Source organism: Acinonyx jubatus, chromosome C1, assembly GCF_027475565.1.
Source record: "Acinonyx jubatus isolate Ajub_Pintada_27869175 chromosome C1, VMU_Ajub_asm_v1.0, whole genome shotgun sequence".
Taxonomy (NCBI): domain Eukaryota; kingdom Metazoa; phylum Chordata; class Mammalia; order Carnivora; family Felidae; genus Acinonyx; species Acinonyx jubatus.
Genome location: NC_069381.1, coordinates 76758028 through 76784812, shown reverse-complemented (window position 1 = coordinate 76784812; position 26785 = coordinate 76758028). Strand labels below are relative to the sequence as shown.

General features: G+C 36.2%; 1 protein-coding gene and 1 pseudogene across 6 annotated transcripts in view; one reads left to right on the top strand and one right to left on the bottom strand.

Annotated features, from left to right (window-relative positions):
• BRDT (bromodomain testis associated) overlaps positions 1-26785 on the bottom strand; it is a 79182-nt gene that overhangs the window by 20548 nt on the left and 31849 nt on the right. For all 6 annotated transcript variants that reach the window (XM_027058614.2, XM_053214423.1, XM_015064428.3 and 3 more), the window contains 8 exons: positions 23212-23400; positions 22451-22620; positions 22079-22368; positions 21879-21992; positions 21653-21802; positions 13944-14002; positions 11453-11624; positions 4305-4405 (listed from right to left, as the gene is read on the bottom strand). In XM_027058614.2, the coding sequence (XP_026914415.1) occupies positions 4305-4405; positions 11453-11624; positions 13944-14002; positions 21653-21802; positions 21879-21992; positions 22079-22368; positions 22451-22620; positions 23212-23400 (1245 nt within the window). The remainder of the gene's footprint in view (positions 1-4304; positions 4406-11452; positions 11625-13943; positions 14003-21652; positions 21803-21878; positions 21993-22078; positions 22369-22450; positions 22621-23211; positions 23401-26785) is intronic.
• On the top strand, positions 5371-6874 carry LOC106968064 (protein S100-A11-like; annotated as a pseudogene).

The window sequence follows — 26785 nt, the reverse complement described above, 5'->3', positions numbered from 1 at the left end:
GGCATTATATCATAATTAAGGGGTCTATCCACCAAGAAGACCTAACAATTATAAACATCTATGCTCCAAATGTGAAAGCACCCCAATATATATATCAATTAATCACAAACATAAAGAAACTCGTTTACAATAATACCATAATAGTAGGGGACTTCAACACCCCATTTACAGCAATGGACAGATCATCTACACAGAAAATCAACAAGGAAACAATGTCTTGAATGACACACTGGACCAGATGGACTTAACAGATATATTCAGAACATTTCATCCTAATGCAGTGGAATATTCATTCCTCTGCAGTGCACATGGAATGTTATCCAGAATAGATAATACTAGCACACAAATCAGCCCTCAACAAATACAAAAATATCAAGATCATACCATGCATATTTTCAGATCACAACGCTATGAAACTCAAAATCAACCACAAGAAAAAATTTGCAAAGACCACTAATACTTGGAGATGAAAGAAGATCCTACTAAATAATGAATGGAATGAAAAGTACATGGAAGCCAATGAAAATGATAACACCACAGTCCAAAAGCTCTGGGACACAGCAAAGGTGGTCATAAGAGGGAAGTATATAACAATCCAGGCCTTCCTAAAGAAGGAAGAAAGACCTCAGAGACACAACCTAACCTTACACCTTAAAGATCTGGAAAAAGAACAGCAAATAAAACCCCAAACCAGCAGAAGACAGGAAATAATAAATATTAGAGCAGAAATCAATGGTATTGAAACCAAAAAATCAGTAGAACAGATCAATGAAACCAGGAGCTGTTTCTTTGAAAGAATTAACAGAATTGATAAACCCCTAGTCAGTTTGATCAAAAAGAAAAAGGACCCAAATAAATAAAATCAAGAATGAAAGAGGAGAGATCACAACCAACACTGCAGAAATACAAATAATAAGAGAATCATGAGCAAGTATATGCCAATAAATTGGGCAATCTGGAAGAAATGGACAAACTCCTAGAAACATATAAACTACCAAAACTGAAACAGGAAGAAATAGAAAATTTGAACAGACCCATAACCAGTAAAGAAATCAAATTAGTAATCAAAAATCTCCCAAAAAACCAGAGTCCAGGGCCAGACGGCTTTCCAGGGGAATTCTACCACCAAACATTTAAAGAAGAGTTAACACCTGTTCTTTTCAAGCTGTTCCAAAAAATAGAAATGGAGGGAAAACTTCAAAACTCATTCTATAAAACCAGCATCACCCTGATTCCAAAACCAGACAAATACCCCACTATAAAGGAGAACTACAGACCAATTTCCCTGATGAATATGGATGCAAACATCCTCAACAAGATACTAGCCAACCAGATCCAACAATACATTAAAATAATTATTCACCATGACCAAGTGGGATTTATACCTGGGATGCAGGGCTGGTTCAATATCTGCAAAACAATCAATGTGATACATCATATCAATAAAGGAAAGGACAAGAACCACATTGATCCTCAATAGATGCAGAGAAAGCATTTGGCAAATACAGCATCCTATCTTGATAAAAACCCTCAAGAAAGTAGGGATAGAAGGATCATACCTCGAGATCATAAAAGCCATATATGAAAGACCCACTGCTAATATCCTCAATGGGGAAAAACTGAGAGCTTTCCCCCAGGTCAGGAACAAGACAGGCATGTCCACTCTCACCACTGTTATTCAACACAGTATTGGAAGTCCTAGCCTCAGCAATAAAAGTCATCCAAATAGCAAAGAGGAATAAAGCAATAAAGGAATAAAGGCATCCAAATCAGCAAGGAGGAAGTCAAACTTTCACTCTTCGCAGACGACATGATACTCTATATGGAAAGCCCAAATGATTCCACCAAAAAACTGCTAGAAATGATCCATGAATTCAGGAAGGTTGCAGGATATAAAATCAATGCACAGAAATCAATTGCATTTCCATACAGCAATAATGAAGCAACAAAAAGAGAAGTCAAGGAATCTATCTCATTTACAACTGCACCAAAAACCATAAAATATCTAGGAATAAACCTAACCAAAGAGGTGAGAAGTCTATACACTGAAAACTATAGAAAGCTTATGAAAGAAATTAAGACACACAAAAAAGGAAAAAATATTCCATGCTCATGGATTGGAAGGACAAATATTGTTAAAATGATGCTACTACCCAAAGCAATCTATACATTCAATGCAGCCCCTATCAAAATAACACCAGCATTGTTTACAGAGCTGGAACAAACAATCCTAAAATTTGTATGGAACCAGAAAAGGCCCCGAATAGCCAAAGCAATCCTGAAAAAGAAAGCCAAAGCTGGAGGCATCACAATCCTGGACTTCAAGATGTATTGCAAAGCTGTAATCATCAAGACAATATGGTACTGGCACAAATAAGAAAAAAAATAATAGAGATTACAGAGATGGTAGGAGACCTCCACTATAATAAATCTGCTGAATGCAAGAGAATTACGAACAGAGATGAGTTAGTCTTGGTAACGAAACATCTTTTCCTGAGGCAGAAGAGAAAAATGGCAAAGCTAGGGCTTCCAAGTAAAAAGACAAGAGTCTGAGCGTGCGTTGAAATTTTTTTGGTCTTAGTCCCAGCTCTTATTTGGGCAGGATGCTTGAACCATCTGGGTTGCAGTTTATTCACATAGACTAATTCTCAAAGAGCTCTTCTAGCACCAAAATTCCATAGCCTCTCTTTTCAATAGGAGGTAATACTACTGACAGTGAGGGAGCAATGGTAGGAAATGTCAAGAATGGAAAGTCTGTCGTGAGAGAACAATCCCCAGAATCCCATTCTTCCTTTAGCTTTCATGTCAACATTTTAGTTCCTGCTACATGCTAGACATTGGAAATAATCAGAGTGGTCTTATGTCACTTTCACCTATGGCACAAACTTCAACTGTATGACATATACTAGATGTTTTGCTGCTTATTTTTGCCCTTTTGGAAATTTTCTTATTGTTTTTAAACTTTATTTTGGCTCAATCAAAATTATAAACAAGGTTGTTAAATTAGAAACATAAAGATTACAGTAAACCAAATATTTTAGAAATTTTGGAGCACTGGGGCACCTGGGTGGCTCAATCAGTTAAATGTCTGCCTTTGGCTTAGGTTATGATCTCATGGTTTGTGGGTTTGGGCCCTACATCGGGCTCAGCGCACTCTCAGCACAGAGCCTGCTTCAGATCCCCTGCGTCCCTCTCTCTCTGCCCCTCTCCTGCTCTCGCTCTCGAAAATAAAATTTTTAAAGTAAATAAATTCTGCAGTACTATTCTTTCCATCGTAAAGGGGATAGGTGACACTTCTGTTATTAAAACAAAAACCAGGGGGCGCCTGGGTGGCTCAGTTGGTTAAGCGTCTGACTTTCGCTCAGGTCATGATCTCATGGCTCATGAGTTCGAGCCCCACATCAGGCTCTGCACTGACAGCTCAGAGCATGGAGCCTGCTTCAGATTCTGTGTCTCCCTCTCTGCTCTTCCCCTGCTTACGCTCTCTCAAAAATAAATAAACGTTAAAAAAATTGAAAAATTAAATAAAACAAAAACCAGTAAAATAAAAAAATTAATGTTGGATGATCAGAAAAGACACTTTTTTTAAATGGTTCTTATCAATAACAAGACACCCAAATTAAACATAATCTTTGATGATAGTAATTATTAGCACATTATCAAAGAGAATTAAAGATACTAAGAAAACACAAGGACCAAATCAGTGTGTTCCTTATGGTAAAATCATATTCCTAAGTGTGCTGAAACATAGGAATAATAAGACTTGTCCTCTGAAGTATTTGCAAGGAAAAATAAAGGAAAGAAAGGGAGGGAGGGAGGGAGGGAAAGAAGGAAAAGACAAGGTATATAAACACCTCCTTTACAGTAAGTTTCTGAGAAAGACTCCAATGCCTAGAAGAGTAGCTGAGCTATTTAATGTATCCCAAACATCTGTAATATTTGTGGAAAGGATGATCAATGTGTGGTTTGAGATTAAGTACACAAAAAGACTCCATTAGGAAATCCCCCACCACAAATTCTAAAAGACAGCTTTATGACATGCTTTAAAATCTGGATAGCTGGCAAATGCAGCATTATAAAACTTAAACACAAGCATGGGAACTGATGATAGAGGATGGGGGGCGGTGCTGCTCACAAGTAAATTTTTTTAATTTTATTAGATAGGTAAAAAATTTTTTTATTAAATAGGCTTAGAGATCCAAAATCTCATTCAAGTTAAGGCTTAAAATACCTCTTGTGCCACTTCTATATTCAATTTTAAATCCCTTCAAATTTGTTAGGAAAAAAAGTAACATCACTCTTACCTTCTGCACAGGTACTGGACCTTCAGATTCTAACACCGTTGTGTCATTATCACCAGACTGATGCATCATAGTTAGGCCATTCAAATGTTGTTCACAATCACCTAGATGCACACATTTTTAGAATAGTATAATCAAGATATTTCATCTTGTTTGTCCATAACTTGACTTCTTCTCCCTCCCAACCCAGGTCAAAAACTACGAAAACAAAAGGATTAATTTGTTTATGCTGTTTAACTTTGGAATATTCTTAGTTGAGGAATTGTTCTACTGAAAAATAAACATTTTTTTGCTTGGAACTTATGTCCTCTTGTTTTGTCTTCATAAAGGATAGCTGACACAGTGGCCACCCACCAAAATCTGTTTTTTTTGTCCCCATGGTATAGCAGTCCCCCAGTGTGCAGAATGACCTCTGCTCCAAAGATGGGTTTTCATTAGGCCAAACCAATCATGGTAATCCTACCCCAACACAAGTGAGTCATTTAGTAAAGAGCAGGCCTACACCAATGCAGGGATCCTAGGGAAAGATACTTCTTGGTGGTCAAATTGAAAACAAAGAAAACACAAAGAATGGAAGAACTAAGACACTAAATACGTAGACTAGCCAGTGAGAAGATAACATGTACGAAATGCAAGAGGTTGGCTTGACTCTGAGGTAAAAAGAACAAACTATGCAATTGTATTAGCTGTTAAACTTTCATACAAATGTTTCACTTATCACCAGTAAAGATAACTACAGAAAAATACCTTAAGCTTTGGTCAAACCATGCCTAGACTGACCTACCTTTGGACCAGTGGTTGTATATAACTAACAAAATTACTTACATCATTCATGTCATCTCGAACTGAGTTTTCTGGCATATGCAACCATGAATATCCTAATGCAGAAACTTAGTTGAGTCATTTCTCTTTCACTTCTCCCTAGTTCTTTACTACGGGCCCTAACAAGTAGCAAAAGGTCAGAAGAGACAAATGACAACTAAGTTACTATCTCTGTTAACTGATTCCAAGGTCACAAAATCCTGGCCACTTACATACTATAATGTAGGAACTTACATTGAACCTTCTACCATCCGTCAATCCCTTGACTGATTCTCTGGCCAAATCCTACTAGTTGAGGTTGAGGCTTGAAAAAGAGAGGAATGTTAAGAGATGGGAGTGATCATGGAAGGGTGAGAAAAAACTGTTAAACCAGAGGCATGAATAAAAGAACAAAGTTTAAACTTGTATGTCCCTACATGGCCTAACATACCTATGTTTTTCTCAGTTCAACAAGGAAGGGAAAAACGGGGAGTATAGCTTTAAGTACATAACTACATCCCTTCTATGCTTGAGGCCACATATTATTTAAGATGTAGAAAGAGTATGCATGTCAAGAGAATTAAATTCTAAATGACTCAGTTTGCTGAAATAGGTGGTGGCAGTGCTGTTATTAAGAATGAAAGAGGAGCTGGGAATGCAAGCTGGTGCAGCCACTCTGGAAAACATTATGGAGGTACCTCAAAAAACTAAAAACAGAACTACCCTATGACCCAGCAATTGCACTACTAGGTATTTATCCAAGGGATACAGGTGCTCTTTCGAAGGGACACATGCACCCCCATGTTTACAGCAGCACTATCAACAATAGCCAAAGTATGAAAAGAGCCCAAATGTCCATCGATGGATGAATAGATAAAGAAAATGTGGTATATATATACAATGGAGTATTACTCAGCAATCAAAAAGAATGAAATCTTGCCATTTGCAGCTACGTGGATAGAGCTGGAGGGTATTATGCTAATGAAATTAGTCAGAGAAAGACAAACATCATATGACTTCACTCATATGAGGACCTTAAGAGACAAAACTGATGGACATAATGGAAGGGAAACAAAAATAATATAAAAACGGGGAGGGGGACAAAGCAAGAGACTCATAAATATGGAGAACAAACTGAGGGTTACTGGAGGGGTTGTGGGAGGGGGGATGGGCTAAATTGGTAAGGAGCACTAAGGAATCTACTCCTGAAATCATTGTTGCACTATATGCTAACTAACTTGGATGTAAATTTAAAAAAAAAAGAATGAAAAAGGAGCCGTGCTGCCACTGCCTGGTCACAGGCTCCATGCCTGCTTCACATAGACATGGCAAAAATATCCAGCCCTACTGAGACTGAGCAGTGCATTGAGCTTCTGATTGCTGTTTCCCACAAGTATGCTGGAAAGGAGGCTAACAACTGCACCTCTCCAAGAAAGAGTTCCCAGCCTTCATGAATACAGAAGTGGAAGCCTTCCTAAAGAACCGGAAGGACCCTGGTGTCCTAGACTGTATGATGAAAAAACTAGACCTCAACTGTGATGGACAGCTAGATTTCCAAGAATTTCTGCATCTTTCTGGTGGAATGGCCATATCTTGCCATGACTACTTTATTAGGTCTACCCATTTCTAGAAGCAAATGTGAGGTGCTCTTGGGCCTGGCCTCCAGACCACACTCTCTCCTTCAAAAGAGACTCTCAATCATTATCCCCTCCTCACATCCTACATGTACCCTGAGCCCAGAGCATCCACTGCCCCATGTAGGCCAGCTCTATTGGTAGTTAATAAAGTAATAGTGTTTTTTATTTCTCATAATTTATTTTTATCTTTTTAAGTTTATTTATTTTTGAGGTGGGGGAAGGGTAGAGAGAGAGGGAGACAGAGAATCCCAAGCAGGCTCTGCACTATCAGCATGGAGCCTGATGTGGGGCTTGAACTCACGAACCAGGAGACCATGACCTGAACCGAAACCAAAAGTTGGACACTTAACCCACAGAACCACCCAGGCGCACCAGTCATAGTGTTTTTTAAAGCAAAAAATGAAAAAATTAAAGAGGAAAGATTAAAATCGGGAAATTCAGTTTTGGCATGCTGTGCTTGACATACCTATGAGATGCTGAAGGAAAGATGGTCAGCAGAGGTGTATAAACATGCATGGGGCCTCAATGCTTGATTTGTAAAAATGAGACCAGAAGTAACAGACACCAAGATCACTTAGGCACAATGTACAGATCACTGCCTTTCAACCTTTTACATGTTATAATAAGTAGAAAATGATCAATGTATGGAAAATCTGGGTAAATGGGAAAGCTGCTCCAAGCCTATTGCTATGAAAGTGGAGAGGATCACTAGCTCAGTAAACCTAGGCTTTGGAACATGGCTGGAAAGCCCTGAAGCAAAAAGATATTAAGGGCTTAAGGCAGATACAGAGATATCTGTAAGGAATATTCTGAGAGATGGGACGATCAAGAAAATAGTATCACAGAAGCCGGGGAAGTATGTTAAGGTCCAACTTTCCGAAAAACATTTTTATGGGGATTACCCTCTGGTACCCAAAACACTACAGAACTCATCTTTCCTAAGACTTATGTTCTGCAACCCGGACCAGTATCTAGCCCATATTCTCTGAGTCACTGAAGCTTATATTCCTTTGTTCTTAAAACCTAGCATATATTCATCTTTTGCAGACTTGCTTGTTCGACCCTTATAATTTTTTAACCTTTCCCTTTTCCTTCTTTCCATCACTTCGTTTTTTTTCTGCTACTGCAAAAATGCAATTGCTATGGAAATAGCCCATAGGAAATGGGCTATTTCCTATGGCCCATTCCTCCAACTGGCCTACATAATGTTGGCATATTAATTACTTTGAAGCACACCTTTGCTCCAAAAAAAAACAAAAAAACAAACAAACAAAACAAAACAAAACAAAACCCTTCACTGGCTCCCCACTGACTATACCATTACCATTAAGTCCAAAGTCTCTAGATATCAAGGTTCTTTATGATCTGAACTGGTCTACCTTCCCAAATTCATTTCCCCATATTCCTATTCATCCAACCAAAGGTTTAATCACATCCAATTATTGATTGCCTAAATACCTTCATTCATGTTGTTTTCTCCATCCAAAATGCCTTTCAGTCCTAGATATACATAGATAAGTCTTACTTCTTCCTCCAATATCCAGCTCAAATGATAACTTAATCTGTAAAATACACATCTGCCAAAGAGATCAGGTAATTTTGCCTTCCTCACCTCCTTAAATTTCATTTTGATTCTTTTAGGGAACATTATTTTTATTTCGCATACCCAATTGTTTATTTCTCCTACTTGATGGCTAACTCTTTAACCTTTTCATTTGCCATGTTAATTCACAATGATATGACAGCGTAAGTATTTTTTTTTAATTCTTAATACAACTGAGTGAAGATTTTTATAAGCTGGGAAATGGATAAGTAATAAGAATAAGACTAATAATCCTTTATAACTAAGAGCTTCAACTTATTTTAAGGGGAAAAAAAGAGGCTTCTTCTAGTTCATATGGAGATGATGGCAGTAATTTTGGGAAAAGCTGACAACACTTGATTCAATTTCTTAAAGCTTTTCTGTACTAACATTTTTCAAGCTTTTTTTTATTAAGAAAACTTAAGTGAAAAAAATCTTTATTGTTTAAAAGACTTAACCAAAAATTTATTTCCATCGAGATTAAACTCCAGAAAAGTAGACTTCTATATATATTTTAGCTTATATACATTTGTAGTTTCCCTTGGGCATAGTGCCACCTACAGTTAGCGAATGCAAACCACTGGGTTCTGAAAAACCTGGTTAGTGCAACAGAATAGCATCTGTGGCATCATACAAAATTCCTTTTACACACTATGTTACTCACAATCACATATAAGCCCAAATTGAAGTAAAATACAATAAACTTACCCCAACTGAAGACTTAAATATTGAAAGCCTGACTTTTCACAGATAGGGTGTTTTCTCAAAATAGGAACAAAAGACCATCATGAATGCATTCTTTTGGTTTTCCATTGTCTATTTCTTCTTCAGGGCTATCCCTATCAATTGTTCTACAAAAGTGCTATAATGAAAACAGCAACCTTTCCCTACGGTGGCTCTTTCTGATCAACCTTCAATCATGCTCAAATCTGATTCAAAAACTCAAACATAACAAAACAACTTCTCCCAGTCTTAGAAAACAAACAAAAAACAAAACACCAAAACCCCCAAAAACAAAACAAACAAAAACCCCACCTATCTTCCTGTTAAAGTTACAGCTATCCTCTCCAACAAACTTCTTGAAAGACTGGCTACATTCAGATTACTTCTCAATTTACAAAAATCTGGCTTCTACCTCAATCACAATGGCCACTAAAAAAACCTTTTGCGAAAGTAAAAAATCTCAACTGCCAACTTTAAGCCTCACTCCTCATCTTACTTTAATGCACTGTAGTATATTCTTGTGGCGCTTTTGTACTCTGGTGATTTGATAACATCATCTTTTAACTAATTTTTTAAAATTTTTACTGAGGAAGTTTTGTTTCCTAGAATTTCGTCCTTAACCTTCCTCTTCTTGCTTTGTACATTTTCCTGGATGTTTTCATCCATTCTCACAGCTTCAAGTAGCTTCTATATGCTGGTGATTCATAAATTATGAGTCTTGCTATACCCTATTAGTTCTAGTCGTATATTTCTAATCAGATACTCTTGTACCTCAAATATGCCCAAAGTGAGCACTGCCTCTTATTTTCAATCTAACTATTGGATGATACCTTGGTGAGACATTCATTCTAACAAAGCCTATGCGCTGTGCCACAAAAATATTCTTCTAATTTATCCACATCTTTCCATGCTTACTGACTCAGTTATGGTCCTCGTATAATTTCTCTCCTAGACTATATAGCACTCAGCTTCCTTACTTGGTTCCACCTACATCAGAGCATCTTCATCTTAAATCTGTCTGTCCCCTAAACAGTTAAGCAGCAATCAGTTCCGATTATAAAATCTAATTTTGTTAGGCTACTATTTAAAGCTACTTGTTGTTGAGGGGCGCCTGGGTGGCTCAGTCGATTAGGTGACTGACTTTGGCTCAGGTCATGATCTCGCGGTTCGTGGGTTTGAGCCCTGTGTCAGGCTCTGTGCTGACAGCTAGAGCCTGAAGCCTGCTTAAGTTTCTGTGTCTCCCTCTCTCTGCCCCTCCCCTGCTTGCGCTTTGTCTCTCAAAAATGAATAAACGTTAAAAAAAAACAAAGCCACTTGTTGTGTGAAAAATAAAAGACCCAAATGGAACACTTGCATTCAAGATAATTCATGACCTAGAATTAACACACCTTCAGTTATGCTCCTGCATACTTTGAAAACCTTTTTCCACAAAAGGATGGATATAAATATTTTATACTTTGGATCTTTTTTTTTTTTTTTTAATTCCTGGGATGCCTTCCAGTGTTGCTTTAGGTATTTTCTCTTTTGATCTCCATTCCCTTCTCCACACTGAAGAGCTATAACTTGAGTTACATACAAAATGAAATACTGAAACACAAAACAGAGAGCTTTCACTGGAAGCACTAAAGGAGGATCAAAACTTTTCTCTTCCTCCTAATCTGTACTGTAGTAAAACAATTTAGAAACAACTTCTGCTTTGGAGAAACCCCTGCCCTTGGAAGGCCAAATAGAAACTGGTGGGCAGCCTCCTAGAGGGAAGGCGACATGGATGAGGAATATTCACAACTGATTCTAGACTAGACCTGAATACTATCTCAAGGTTCAGGCACTCCCTAGGCTGGGCTCATCAGTATCGGAGAATTATCGTTTGTGGCATACACGGCAGGAGAATCAGGATGAGACAGGCAATAACTCCACTTCTGACAAGACTAACAGACAAGATATTTGTAGTCAAATGAATGTAACAATATAAAAATTTAGCCAGGTTTGGAAGATGATTTTGGTAAATGGGAACCACCACTAGGCAAGTATTTTTGTCCTAAGTTTCCTTAGCTGTAAACTACTTCTCATGTATAAAATTTAATTTCTCTACCTATAAAACCTCTATCTTTTCCTTATTCCATCCTACCTTTCCAACTCAAATAGGAATCATGGAAATTGAGCAACATTTCCCAAATCTGCTCAGAACTCAGTAGTATGGGCTCTGGCAGTGAAAGGTTTTAGTATTTGACCCACAAGCCAATGTATATAATCTATATGAAAATAAACTGCATGTGAACTGTACATATAATTTTCTTATTCAAATGTAATGAATACCTTTAAAAATAAAGCAGATAATTTCTAATAATGTGCTTCAGTGATTATTTCTAACCTGAAATTTACTAGTTATTAACTAGTTAATTTCTTACCTGAGGGAGGCAGAATTTGTAAAGATGAAATGTTTTTCACACTGTGTAAATGTTCTAATTCTTGATGATTAAATGCTAACTGATGGTGATCTGGTGGTGTTTCACATGAATATGAAGTCTGACAAAAAAGGGTAGTTTTTGCAGAGGCTTGATCTTGTGCAGAAGACTGTATCTGTTAAGACAAAGATAAAGACAACTGTCTTTCAGAGTTTTAACCACACAAGAAGTTTAACTAAAAAAGTAGAAACAGAGAGGAAAAGAATATAATTTAAAACTACCTTCAACTATGATATAATTAGGGTATAATTATCCCATTCTTAGGGATGAGAAAAATAAGGTGTGGAAAGATTAAAAGACTTGGCCATCCTATAGTTTTAGGTAGAGTTAGTCAAAGCCTATAGTCTTAGTTAATAATACATACAAACTTACATACGTTATTAAATAGTGCTGCTTATTTCCAAATGCTTTCCTGGGAGCTTTTATACCAAATCTAGAGACTAATCTGCTTTCTTTTACCCCCTTTACCTTACTGAATTATAGGCATAATGAGAAGGGTGGGTAAAAATCACATGATAGTTGACCTGTAAGACTATCAACAAAATTCTGATTTAGTAAGTAAAAACTGTATTATATAGCTAACATTTATTTAATGCTTACAATGTGTGAGGCACCAGGCTAAACCTTTTATATAAAGCTCTTCAATTCAACCAATAATCTCATGAGTTCAATGTAACTATTATCCCTGTTTATAGTTTACAATAGGACTCAGATATAATAAAAGCAACTTTCCTAGAATCTCACAACTATTTAGTCACAAGCTAAGTTATAGTACCAAAGCCCAGGTGTCTTATCTACTAAGCTTTGAGTTGTAGATAGTACAGAGATCAGTAAGACAGTCTTTCCCCATCTAATAAAGGGGTTAGAGTGAGTGAGTAAATAAGGCAAGTGTATGAATACCTATGCTAGCTTGAATAAAACTAATGCCATAGAAATGTTCCAACAATAATATAGACCCAAGCCGCAAAGTTAAAGTCAAATGCTGAGGTTTAAATCAACAAAAAATCACTTTCTGAAACACACAAATATATGCATTTACTCATATTTCTAAAAAAAATTCCCTCTTTTATTATCAATGGGCATTTTGTTCCTCAGTGAGTGAGACTGAAAAAATTCTGGCCACAAACAGATAATTAAGAGAGCATTCTAGAGGCACTTGGGTGGCTCAGTCAGTTGAGCGTCCAACTTCGGCTCAGGTCATGATCTCAGTCTGTGAGTTCGAGCCCCACATCAGGCTCTGTGCTGACAGCTCAGAGCCTGGAGCCTGCTTCTGATTCTGTGTCTCCCTCTCTCTCTGCTGCCTCCTTTCCTCCCTCCCTCCCTCATAAACATTAAAATAAAAAGACAGCATTTTATATGCTATGTATTGAGGATGCTTTCAAAGTTCATTGATATAGTTTTGATTTCACTAAAATCTATGGCAACAATCTGTACCTTTGAGAACTGATTTTTGTCTACCAAATTAATTACCATTTCATCTAGGTGTTCAAAGCCCTCTTTATTATGTCCCCCAAGCCAGCTAATCCCTGACAAATACCCTCTGCTGCCATTTTTCCCTGAACACAACTTCTGTGCTTCTTTGCCTCTCTTCACACTACTACCTCTGTTTAGAAAAAGTAAGTCCCTAATCTGCGTCAATGTACTAACCATTTCTTTCCCTTCCCTGTAGTTTAAAAGCCATTTTAAGCATTTTCTCCTTCAGATAGTATATATATTCCTTCTACATTTTCTCAATTATGAAAATAGATGATCGCGCTAATCATGCAACCTCTTAATAGGGTGATTATATATCTATCTCTTCTCATAATAGAGAGCTCCCTCAACAGAGGTATTTATGTTGTACATCCCTAACCTAGTTAGATGATGTTAATTTATAATTTAATAAAGGTATATACCTGTAATTCTATATTCAGGAAGGTACAGAGGATTAAAACTTTAATGAGAATTACAACTTGAATTAGTAAGAGATAAAATTACTTCTATCCTTTTCAAAGCATGTCAACTACTAATGATAGATGTGCTAAAATTAGTAGCTGGTAATTATAAGCTTTATCTTTAGAAACCCTACCTACCATTTTCCTACCCCCTTTAGAAATCCCACCTTACTGTGTGTACCCTACATCCTACTGTGTGCACATAGGGAAAGCAAGGCCTTTCTTCTGTATTTGCTCTCAAGACTAACTCAAAACTTCTATCATTTGTTCTACTAATATGATTTATAGAACAGTTATATCTTATTAGAAAAATGTAGCCAAATACTTCCTGTATTCAATTTTAGGAAGAAATCTTTGAGTATTTAGTTGACAAACTGAAAATGTGACAGCTCTTCATTATAAACAAAATCAAAACAAATTATAAAGAAGCTACTACTATACCAGTTGAGTTATAACATACATTTTAAAATTCTGAGGTAAAAAAGGAGGAATTAACTTACCTTTACTTGTTCTTTAGGAGAATCATTCTGTTTTGCTTCAGTAAATTTAGGAAACATTTCTGCAAATGTATATAAATAAATATTTCAATATTTATTAGCTTAAAACCTTACCATTTAAATTATAAATTGTTTTCATATTAGAAATAAAATGGTCATCTCAAGAAAATGTCTTTAATACCAACCTCTTAAATCAAGAAATTCTTATAGTTACCAGGTTTTTGCCCTTTGAATCAGTCAAAATTCTAAAGAGATACTTGTGTTTTAAAGGGGATATTTTCTTTTCCACATAATTGAATAAATACCCACTCACAAATTTCAGTTTGGATTATTTAGGCAAAAAAGAACAGCATAGTAAAGAGCTTGAATAAGCGACAGTTTAAACAGGAACAAGTTACAACACAGATAAGGTTTTAAACAAGTAGAACGAATTATAGCAAAATCATCTTTTACCAAGTAGCCATAAATACAGCCACAAGGAACTTAATTAAAATAATTAAGAACTTACTATAAGAGAAGGATATATCACTGATCTGAGAGGATACAGTCTGTTATGAAAAGTGAAGCTATTTGATTTCATGGTAAAGTCTGCTCTGCTTACTAAGCATTATGGGAAGATCCCAAACAATTATTTATTTACTCTCTAGCTATTTGGCAGCCTCAACTATCTATGTTGTAACAAATGGTTTTTATAGTACCTTCTTTACCTTTAGAAATACCTTTACAGCAGACACTGGTGGTACAGTAGATATAAAAAGAGATCTCTGACATGCTACTCATAAGTTCCTTTCTTTATCTTACAATATTTTCTGGTGCTGTCCTCCCCAATCATAAGCCTAGGCCAGTGCAGTAAAGCACCAAACTGCCAGTTAATGCCTTGACCCATCTCTCCAGGTGGGCATTGATGAGCCACCTTAGCATTATTTGTTTCAGGCTCCAGGGCACCAAAGCTGGTTAATACCAAATCTTATTCAAACTTAAAACGTTCTAATTTTAATAATTACCTTCTGCTTCCTGAAATGCCATCAGTTTCCACTGGATGTGTTACTGTTCTTTCCTCTCCTAAAATGTTTGATGCTGGACATTGTTAAAATTGCTAAATGCCACTCAATGACGTGCTTTAGTTTAAAGAATTCAAGTTTTGAAATGACACGAACCATCTTAATGTCACTCCACTAAGTATTATTTAAGTGTTGGGGGCTAGGTGGAAGGGAAGGGAAGGGAAGAATATAGACAGCAAAGATTGAGGGTATAGATCCAGGTAGCTTTCACATTTAGGGGATAAATTATGGTTTCAGCTTTGAACAAAAAAAACAGACTTCATTAATATGATCATATAATATATGCACATCTACACAGCTATCTTAAATATTCAAATATGCACCTAAACTACATTATTCTACAATTTACATAAACTCTTAAGTATAATAAAATATGAGATATATTAGTGTTCTACTAAAAAATTCAAGGGCATTATCTTAGTTTTCTGATATAATAGCTCAGAATTTTAAAAATTATCTGAATCTGAAGACACTAGGAAAAGGCATCAAAATTTTTTTAACTAGAATGGTAACTAGACTTACTGTAGTCATTATTTTGCAAAGTACACAAATGCCATATCACTATGTTGTACACCTGAAACTAATATTGTATGTCAGTTATACTGCAATAAAAAAAGGTCAAAACCATCCGATACAGTATGTTTCATAAAAGTCTTAGACTATGGACATAAGAATAATTAATGACAGCCTAAAACTCAGCATTTTGATTCTCATTCTACTTTTACATAGTTGACTTTCTAGAAACATAAAACATAAAACTGTTTATGAGTTCCTGGCCCTTGTAGTTAAAAGGCAAACATATACATTTTCACTATCAAGTTTAAGATCCCCTTTCAATTAGTGAAGAAGCTCTTCAGGTCTTGCAAATCTTAATGAAACTGAGCACTATAGTGACAACATATATACTGTCAACTAATTTCTCCAGGGAACTGTGATAATATGCATACCCACCTTAACAGAATCAAATTGGGTAATATATGTGAACTACTAAACAAATGCATATTATGCATGTTATGTAACATGTTCTATTTTCACATCTCCCCCAAAACCTCAACATAAAACTCTGATGGAAAAGTTTTTATTTTAGGGGCGCCTGGGTGGCTCGGTTGAGCATCTGACTTCAACTCAGGTCATAATCTCGCAGTTCATTGAGTTAGAGCCCCTGTGTCTGGCTCTGTGCTGACAGCTTAGAGCCTGGAGCCTGCTGTGGATTCTGTGTATCTCTCTCTCTGCCCCCGTCCCCTGCTCGCTCTCTGTCTCTCTCTCAAAAATAAACATTACAAAAAAGTTTTCATTTTAAACTAAGGCAAAAAATTTTAATTATAGAATAAAAGAGAGCTGGAATTGAATATTTGATTAAAGAGTTGGTTTAATATCCATCACCTCTCAAAGCACTGAGATAAATGTTCCAGATATAGCAAATGTTATCAGGAAGACAGTATAGACTAAGAAAAGTTTAATAAGCTGAATATGAATATAATACCATAATGCAAAACCAGAACGTTATGCCATATATATCGGAAAAAAATTACTGAAGATTTTTGAATTAGAAAACTAAATCACACTTCTGTTACACAGAACAGGGTTTAAAAAGGTAGTTGGAATTCACTACCTGCTTCTGTTACCTTATTTTATAGGAAAAAAGCATGTCCAGAGATGTTAAATGATTTGCCCAAACTTATCACCTAAGACATGGTCTGTTGGTTAAAAAACCAAAACCAAACAAACAAACAAAAAAACCAAATAAGCAATTTGTCTTTGAACTAAAAAAATGTGCTCCCTTTACAGACTGCTTTGGCAATTTTCATTGAAGTGTCTGGTACTTATTTTAATATATAAACACAACCCAAGTACAAAAAGTGGAAACTGGGGTGCCTGAGTGACTCGATTGGTTTAGCATCAAACTTCAGCTCAGGTTTGTGGGTTCGAGTCCCACATTGGGCTTTGGGCTGACAGCTCAGAGCCTGAGGCCTGCTTCAGATTCTGTGGTCCCCCTTTCTCCAACACTCCCCCATTTGTGCTATCCCTCCCTCTCAAAAATAAATAAACATTTATAACAAAAAAAAAAATTAAAAAGGTAGAAACAAAAAACCCCCTAGATCAATGGTTCTCAAACATAGCAGCGTATTAAAGTTACTTGGAATACTTAGATATCACATATATCTAGCCCCATTCTATATTTAATTCAGGTTTGGACACTAGTTTAAAAGTTTTGCAGGTGATTCTAACATACTGAGAAAATACTATTCTAGACAGCCTGCTTATTCAGGAAGACCCATTTTTGAACAGATAATTTTTAAATACACAAGACAAAATTTATCATTCTTTTTCAAAGACTCAAGGCTCAAGTGTGGACCTCAATATATATAGGTTTTTAATCAAAGCTGGGTCTTTGAATTTATCTTTCTAGTGCTTTGAAAATACTTTAGTTGATGAGAAAGTCATCACAGTTTTAAAATTTTAAGTGATAAACTAATTATTTCTCTTAAATGCCAAAGAGTATTCCCCAACTGTCATTGTGTACTTCCTACATGCACTAAACCATTCTCCGCCTAAAAAAGGTATAACAAAATCTGGACTTGAACCAAGTCCATTTTGTCCTTTATCCCCTTGCATGAAAAAAAAAATCATATCCTCATCACTTCTACAGAAAACCTAGGTTGTAAAACTAAAAAGAGAAATTGTTTTAGTCCTGTTTGTAAGTCACCCATAACTAAGGAAGTGTTTTTAAAAAAGAAACTGTTAAAGGGCTTCATAAATTTCCTCCTCTGAATGTTACACTGAAGCCAATAAAAGCAAAAAGTCTAATGAATGAAGTGACAAATTTACTTTGTCTTAATCAGGTGAAGAATTGATGCCATAACCGCTGAGTTTGAGTGTAACTATTAAACAACTGAAATTATAAACATTCCTGAAAATATTCCTTTTTTTGTTTTTAATGTTTATTTTATTTTTGAGAGAGAGAGATTCAGAGAGAGACAGAGCATGAACAGGGGAGGGGCAGAGAGAGACACACAGAATCTAAAGCTGGCTCCAGGCTCTGAGCTGTCAGCACAGAGCTTGACACAGGGCTCGAACCCACAAACCCTGAAATCATGACCTGAGCCGAAGTTGGACGCTTAACCGACTGAGCCACTCAGCTGCCCCCCTGAAAAATAATTCTATTCCACACTAATCAAGTATCTGAGCTAACATTTAGACAGTTCCTTAAGTTATTTTCTTTAAGATTTCAATTAAAAGTACTACCACCAATGAGCTGATCCCATTTGATTCTCAGTAATATTATCTATGGAATTGAATCTATTAGTTATATTCCTCCCTATTATATCACTCAAGATAGCCAAAGCTGTTGAGAATTAGAAAACTATCAGTAGGAAAAAAAAAAAAAAAAAGAAAAAGAAGAAGAAGAAAACTCTCAATAGGTTTTGTGTACATACTAGCAAAGCCCAGCTAACATAGGATATAAGCATCTGGAATTCATTTTACTGTCAAATCTCATTTACATATTTGATCTGATATTTGATGATATTTTGAAGGTTATGAAAAATCATTTAGAAAAGCGTTACATTTTTACGAATGTTTAATAAATGTTCTTGACTAAGCTACACATGACTATTTGCATACACTGATGTCAGTCAAGAAAATAATTTAAATGATAAAACCAAAACACAACAAATCTGCAGTCAAGTACTGCTTTTACTCCAAAGATATCTCATTTATATTTTTCAAAGATTTGGGATTTCATTCCAATTCCACCTTAGAACTGATTCAATATCTTATTTGAAATTTTAATTAAAGAATTTTTAAATAAAACTTTCCTTGGAAATCACAGCTTGGCCATTTAATTAATCTTATTTAATAAAGCAGAATTGAGCCTGTATTTTTCAAAAGTGCATAAAATAAGGTTTGAAAATACATGAAATATAATCATTTAAATAATGTGGAATAAACAACTGTAACACAATTTACAACACTTAAATGTTTTTCACAGATGTTACCATTCAAACATTTCACACATCTAAACAGAATGCTACTGCAGTAAAGACAGAGCAGCTCATAATAAGGATAGTTAAAGAACTATGAATCAATATTAAGGAACTAATAAAAGTTAATTTAGAGCTCCATCCTTGATAACCAAAATTACAAAAGATTATGATTTTGCTAAGGAAATTGCATATAGCCAAACTGCTATAAAATTCTAGAAGGCAGGTATTAAAAAGATTAAGAAAAATTGCTAAAGATCAATATCTTTCTATCAGAAAAGTTTCCTCTATTAAAGTTTTGAAATGAAAATATATTCATATCTCCTATCTTGAATAATCAAAAGCCTTATTAACCAGAGTTATGGCAATGAAGATATTCTAACTCTAAGTTCTGAACAAACCACAATAAATTTAAAAGCTACAAAATCTTATATATTTTTTCAGTTAATTTGTACTTATGTAACAGATAAAGTTTTTGCTGACATTCCTAATTTTCACAAATTGTATTTTCTCAGTAAGTAGCTCCACTTCCCTCTACCCTGAGACTTGATTTGGGATTTGTTGTCTGCTCTTTGATAATGTCATATACATAATTAAGAATAGTAGATGCTTTTTACTATTTTGCATTAAGTATTATCATTGCTATGATCTGACTTCATTATTTTTCATAATTTACAATCCTTTCATTTATAGTTTTTGTCAAGAAAGTAAAAAATGTTCTTAGCTTACACACCAGAAGTAAAAAGCCTTATAGTATTTTAATGGGTACAAGTGAAGTTAATATTTAAGACAAAGGTCCTATTGCTTCATTTACTAATTTATTTTCTTAAGCAAATAAAGCAAAAACAAAAAAACAGGAGAGAACTTAATGCTCATTTAAGGTAAGTACTCAGTTTGCAATTTATAACATGCATGTAAGTGTGTTTCCAAGTACACAGTTTGAATGTTTATAAAACAATAAAAATTTCAACGAAATTCACAAACTCATACTATCATGTAAGAAAAACTGACCTTAGTGTCACAAACCTATATACTCTCATAATGTAGGTTGAAGCATAACAATGTGCTACTTTGATTTTAACAATGTTTTTAAAAACAGTACTTGTTATAGAAAGATAACATTAAACAAGGACATCAGTCATAAAATAAAAATTCAACACAAATGTGTTAAAAAAAATTATAATTCTGAGGCCAAGTTATTCCACTGGAAATTTAGGAAACCATATATAAGAACCATTCTAAGAACACATAGTAGATGATAAACATCTTTCCTTCAAGCAGTGTGTTGGAAGAATCTATCAGAAACTGAAATTAAGGTATTTTATTGAAGCACTCTGTATATATCACTTTTCCACTAATGCTTAAGGCATTTATTGATCAGTAGCCAATATATAATTAGATAACTCAAACAGCTTTATCTTACAAATAAAAGACAAAGTGCTGTAACTTATTAGGCCACAAATGCTTTATTAGATGAAGTTACAAATGCTAATTATTACAATTTAAAATTCTAAATGCAACTTTAGTTTTTCTAGCATTGTTTTATGCTTTATTGTCAAATATAAGAAAATAATGTATAATTACAGCCCTAAATCAATTTAAAAATTTTCTAGTATGACAAATCCAACAAAAATGTTTACCACTATATACTTTAGAAATGTAAAAACAAAATGCAGCAATCAGCACCACATAAATGCAAACTGGTCTGAACAGAACCCAAAGTGAAACAAAAGGGACTGCAAGCCAGCAAGCCCTTACTACCACAGTGAAAGAAGAGGGGTGTTCTTACAAAAGGTAAGAATCCCTGATATGACAATATTCTGTGTAGGATTTTTTTTTTTTTTTTAAAGAGAACTGAATCTCATGGCAAACAAGAAGCATCTCATTCAAAATAAAGCAAAATTTGGGATAGAAAAGTGCTCCATATTCTGAACATGCCTTCTGGTGGATAATGATGGAATGCCACTTGGGCATCCTTGGGCAGTGATTACTTGTCAACTACATGACCATCAGTGAAACAGCACAAACAAAACATGAATGAGTTAAGCTTGATACAGTTGATGAAAATATACCCAAGGTAATATGGTACTTCAGCATAACTGGAAATCTCAATTTGAAGTACATTTTTCTATGAATGGAAGATAATATTCTACAATGAAGAAAACACAGAAGTGAATAAAATTCTCCTTTAAACATTTTCTGGGATGACTGGTTTAATTCAAAATGATGAAATCATTCAATATATTCAGTCAGAATATATTGTCACAATGGGACATAACTGTAACATTAGAGTAGTCTGATACATCATAGAGAGTAAATGTTCTCAAATAATCCTTTACTTTATAAAAAAATGAAGACTGGAATTTTATTATTTGTTATTTTCTCGCATTAAGATCTGGTGTTATATATTAAGAAACTATCCCACCTTTAGTAAACTTATTTTCGATGTTACACACCTCTAAGTCACATATGTGTAATATGAAGTTTCATTTTACACAGCATCTTTTAAAGAAAATAGTAAGATTTTCAACATGCAATTCAATAATAAGTGTGGCATCCAAACCATAGGTTCTGGGTAAGTGACAGACGTTTCTTAAAAATCGAAGTCTCAATAGTACAAGGAAAAAATTTCCACACAAACACAGGTACACTTAAGGGGTCAGCTAACCTGATTCAGAATCACTGCTGTCTGAGGAGCCTGAATCACTGCTACTGCTTTCAGTCTCCGAGGAGCTGCTGTTGTTGCTGCTGCTGCTGCTACTGCTTTCGCTTAATCGGGAACCACTTCCAACAGCCTTGGATGACTGCGTCTTCTCAGCTACAAAATAGGGAAGGACATTACAAGGCTACCAGAATTACATAATCAAAGGAACATTTAAAGGACTGCCACCTACATTTTGGTTGACGTTTTCTACAGTTTAACTGATTATTGACCTCTAGTAACCGCTTTTCCAACTCCTGTTTTTTCTGTGAATGAAATTCTTCTCTGGACTTCATTATCTTCTTACCTATGGGATTTAAGAGGAAGAAAGAGTATCACCAAAAACAAAAACAAATACCAGACTGACTTCTACTGCTACACAGAAATACATACCATGAGGCTTTAGTGGTCTTTTTCTTAGACACGCAGCAACATACTTTTCTAGTTCTCGCAGTGTTGATGCTTTTAGTGTTTCAAAGTCTATCTCTATCTCATCAGGGTTGGAATTTCTCAGTGAAGGCTCTCTTGATTGTATTATATGAACAACCCGCCCAAGTTTATCTCCAGGGAGTTTGTTTATATCCAAGCTTAACTGCCTTTTCTCATCATAGTTCATAGGTTTAACATCAGCATCATCTTCAGGTTTCAGAGCCAACACCTGCTGTTTCCTCTTCTTTGGCTGACTAAACAAAAATTAAATTTAATCAAAATTATTTGAGATAATATTATGATTTGAATAAGGCATTTTTAATAAAAGATACTTACTTGCTTTTAGACTTTTCCTTTAATTTCATTTGCTTAAACTTTTTCCTTGGATTTTCATCTCTGTTATTAACCTTTTCTTTCTTCTTTTCCCTTTTAGACTTATTCTTTTTCTTTAGCTTACGGAAAGGTACTTGGGATAGAACTTGTAGCTGTTGATGAACAGCTTTCAGCTGATAAAGAAAAAATTCTTTAAACATTCACGGCTCTAAGTAAAGACATCAGAAAAAAAATGAAGGCACTCAAAAGTCAGGACTATCCTGAAATTCATGTCCTTCAGGTTCTTATTTCATTTCATGAATTCATTATTTTGAAGGGCATACACTAAATTAGAAATACTATCATGTGCTCAACCCATAAACTTAGGTATTCAGCTATAACCAGACCATGAAAATTAAATTTCCAGTAATCTTAACTTTTTAATTGTTTTTTTCAGGCTTGAGTTCAGAGAAGGTTAACCTTTTATCACAAAAGGTAGCAATGTTAAAATCTCATCCATAAAATATCTTGGATTACATCATATAAATCATTTCAATGAGAATCAATTCATTCGGGTTAAGAATATAAATAACAGAATTTTAAGATATATAGACCTTTGGGTAAGAAAGACTATTAAACATTATAAATGTGCCAATAAGTAAATAAAGCCACAGTTGCTAAGTGATCTAAATGTAACAGCTTTTAATCTACAAAAAGCATTTTATAATAGATCTGCATCAAGAGTTCACAAAAATACCAAAACTTTTACCAATTCAATCAACTACCTGCTCCTGAAGTTTTGCAAGACGTTGAACTCGTTCATCTTCAGAATCACCAGAAGAGTTATCTTCAGAGGAAGCTTCACTTCTGCTTTCTCTATCATGGACTTCTGTGGTATCTGTTTTGATGTAGCATACAGGCATACTCTCAACAGGTTCATCTGGGATCTTTGCAAAATGCATTTCAAAGACATCCTATAATGGAAAATTAGACTATAAACATTTTCTGTATTTCCAATTTAATGCAGCAATAACACCTTTCAACAAAAGTGTCACATTTTGATAATTCTATTTTTCCTTGTGGTAATCGTTATATAATATATACATCAAGTCATTATGTTGTATACCTTAAACTTACACAATGTTAATTTACCGAAGAAGAAATATAAGACTCGTGCTTCCTTGCTTGCTAACCTTAGCAACTTTCCTCTTCTCTTCTAGGTCTCTTCTAAGACAGACCTCTCAAATTGTGTAGAGAATGTTCTTTCAAGGATCTCCTGCCCCATGTTTTGATCCATCATTCCACTACCTCCCACTGGGTCAGCCTCAACAGTCCTCGAGCTTTCCCTTCAGGGAGACATGGGCTCCAGTCAATCCTATCTCAGTTATCTACTATCCCCTCTTCGCTAATATTTCTCCAATATCTTCTATGTGCACAGCAGCCTCATAAAAAGATGTGCTAATGTATGCTATACCTCAAAAACAAACAAACAATCTCTACACTTTAATAAATTGTGCTTTATTTTGGGAAGTAGGGTGTTCATTGTCTTTTAAGTTATGGTTCAAAAATTTCCAAACTGTTCAGAAGAAACTCACTTTCAGGAACATGGAAGATGGCAGCGTAGGAGGATGCTGGGCTCACCTCATCCTGCTGATCACTTAGATTCCACCCATATCTGCCTAAATAACCCAGAAAACTGCCAGAAGACTAGCAGAACGGACTCTCCGGAGCCAAGCATAGATGAGAGGCCCACGGAAGAGGGTCAGAAGGGTGGAGAGGCAGTGCGTGCTACATGGACTGGCGGGAGGGAGCCGGGGCGGTGAAGGGGCAGCCGGCCCACCTGGCAAGGCAGAGCCCCTGAGTTTGGCATGCAAAGCGGAGAGGCTGGACGGAGTGTGTTCTGACAGCCAGCAGGACTTAACATCTGGAATGTTATAAGTCAACAGCTTTGCTCCGAGAACGGGAGGGCTAGAGGACAACAGGAGGGAGAGGTGTTGAGCTCCGGAGAACAGAGCTCAGCTTGGCGGGGAACAAAGGTGCTTGCCAGCGCCATCTCCCTCGCCCATCCCCCAGCCAAAACCCCAAAGGGAACCAGATCCCGTCACAGAACTTGCTTGCGCCACAAACACCCAATGCTGTGCTTCTGCGGATCAATCCCTCCAACGGGTCTGCCTCCCTCCCAGTGCTGCAGGGCCTCTCCTGCAGGGGACCGCCTACAGCAAAGTAAGCCGAGCCTGCCACTCCTGTCCCTGTGCACCTTTAGGATCCACCCTGGCTAATACGCCAGATCCCATCAAAGCAGCACCACAACTGTGCCTGGCAGTGTTGCAAGCAGCCCAGACAGGGGCCAGACCACTCCACAGTGAGTCCTGCCCCTGGGAGAGGGGAAAATAAGATACACACCAGTCTGACTGTGGCCCCAGCGGTGGGCTGGGGACAGACATTGGGTCTGACTATGGCCCTGCCCACCAACACAAGTTACTCCAGACAGCACAGGGGAAGTGCCCTGCAGTTTGGCGCCACCCCAGGACTACCCAAAATGATGAAACAGAAGAACTCACCTCAAAAGAAACTACAGGAAGTAGTGACAGCTAACAAACTGATCAAAAATGATTTAGGCAATGTAATGGAACAAGAATTTAGACTAATAGTCATAACATTAATCACTAGGCTTGAAAAAAGCATAGAGGATAGCAGAGAATCTATTGCTACAGAGATCAAGGGACTAAGAAATAGTCATGAGGAGCTAAAAAATGCTACAAATGAGGTACAAAATAAAATGGAGGCGGCCATGTCATGGACTGAAGAAGCAGAGGAGAGAATATGTGAATTAGACGATAAAATTATGGAAAAAGAGGAAGCTGAGAAAAAGATAAAAAAAATCCAGGAGTATGAGGGGGGAATTACAGAACTAAGTGATGCAATCAAATGGAACAATATCCGTATCACAGGAATTCCAGAAGAGAGAGAGAAAGGGGCTGAAGGTATACTTGAACAAATCATAGCTGATAACTTCCCTGATCTGGGGAAGGAAACAGGCATCGAAATCCAAGAGGCACGGAGAACTCCCTTTAGACATAACTTGAATCGATCTTCTGCAAGACATATCATAGTGAAACTGGCAAAATACAAGGACAAAGAGGGAATTCTGAAAGCAGCTAGGGATAAACAGGCTCTAACTTATAAAGGGAGACCCATAAGCCTAGTGGCAGACCTATCTACTGAAATTTGGCAGGCCAGAAAGGAATGGCAGGAAATCTTCAATATGATGAACAGAAAAAATATGCAGCCAAGAATCCTTTATCCAGCAAGTCTGTCATTCAGAATAGAAGGAGACATAAAGGTCTTCCCAAACAAACAAAAACTGAAGGAATTCATCACCACTAAACCAGCCCTACTGGAGATCCTAAGGGGGATTCCGTGAGTGAAATGTTGCAAGGACCACAAAGTACCAGAGACATCACTATAAGCATGAAACCGACAGACATCACAATGACTCTAAACCCTTATCTTTCAAAATAACACTGAATGTAAATGGACTAAATGCTCCATTTACATTTAGGGTATAGGGTATAGGGTATCAGAATGGATAAAAAACAAGACCCATCTATTTTCTGTCTACAAGAGACTCATTTTAGGGTATCAGAATGGATAAAAAAACAAGACCCATCTATTTTCTGTCTACAAGAGACTCATTTTAGATCTGAGGACACCTTCAGATTGAAAGTGAGGGGATGGAGAACTATCTATCATGCTACTGGAAGTCAAAAGAAAGCTGGAGTAGCCATACGTATATCAGGCAAACTAGACTTTAAATTAAAGGCTGTAACAAGAGATGAAGAAGGGCATTATATAATAATCACAGGGTCTATCCATCAGGAAGAGCTAACAAATATAAATGTCTATGAGCCGATTACGGGAGCCCCCAAATATATAAAACAATCACAAACACAAGCTACCTTATTGATGAGAATGTGGTAACTCCAGGGGACTTTAATACTCCACTTACAACAATGGATAGATCATCTAGACACAGGATCAATAAAGAAACAAGGACCCTGAATGATACATTGGATCAGATGGACTTGACAGATGTATTAGAACTCTGCATCCCAAAGCAACAGAATATACTTTCTTCTCGAGTGCACATGGAACATTCTCCAAGATAGATCACATACTGGGTCACAAAACAGCCCTTCATAAGTATAAAAGAATTGAGATCATACCATGCACACTTTCAGACCACAAGGCTATGAAACTTGAAATCAACCACAGGAAAAAGTCTGGAAAACCTCCAAAAGCATGGAGGTTAAAGAACACCTTACTAAAGAATGAATGGGTCAACCAAGCAATTAGAAA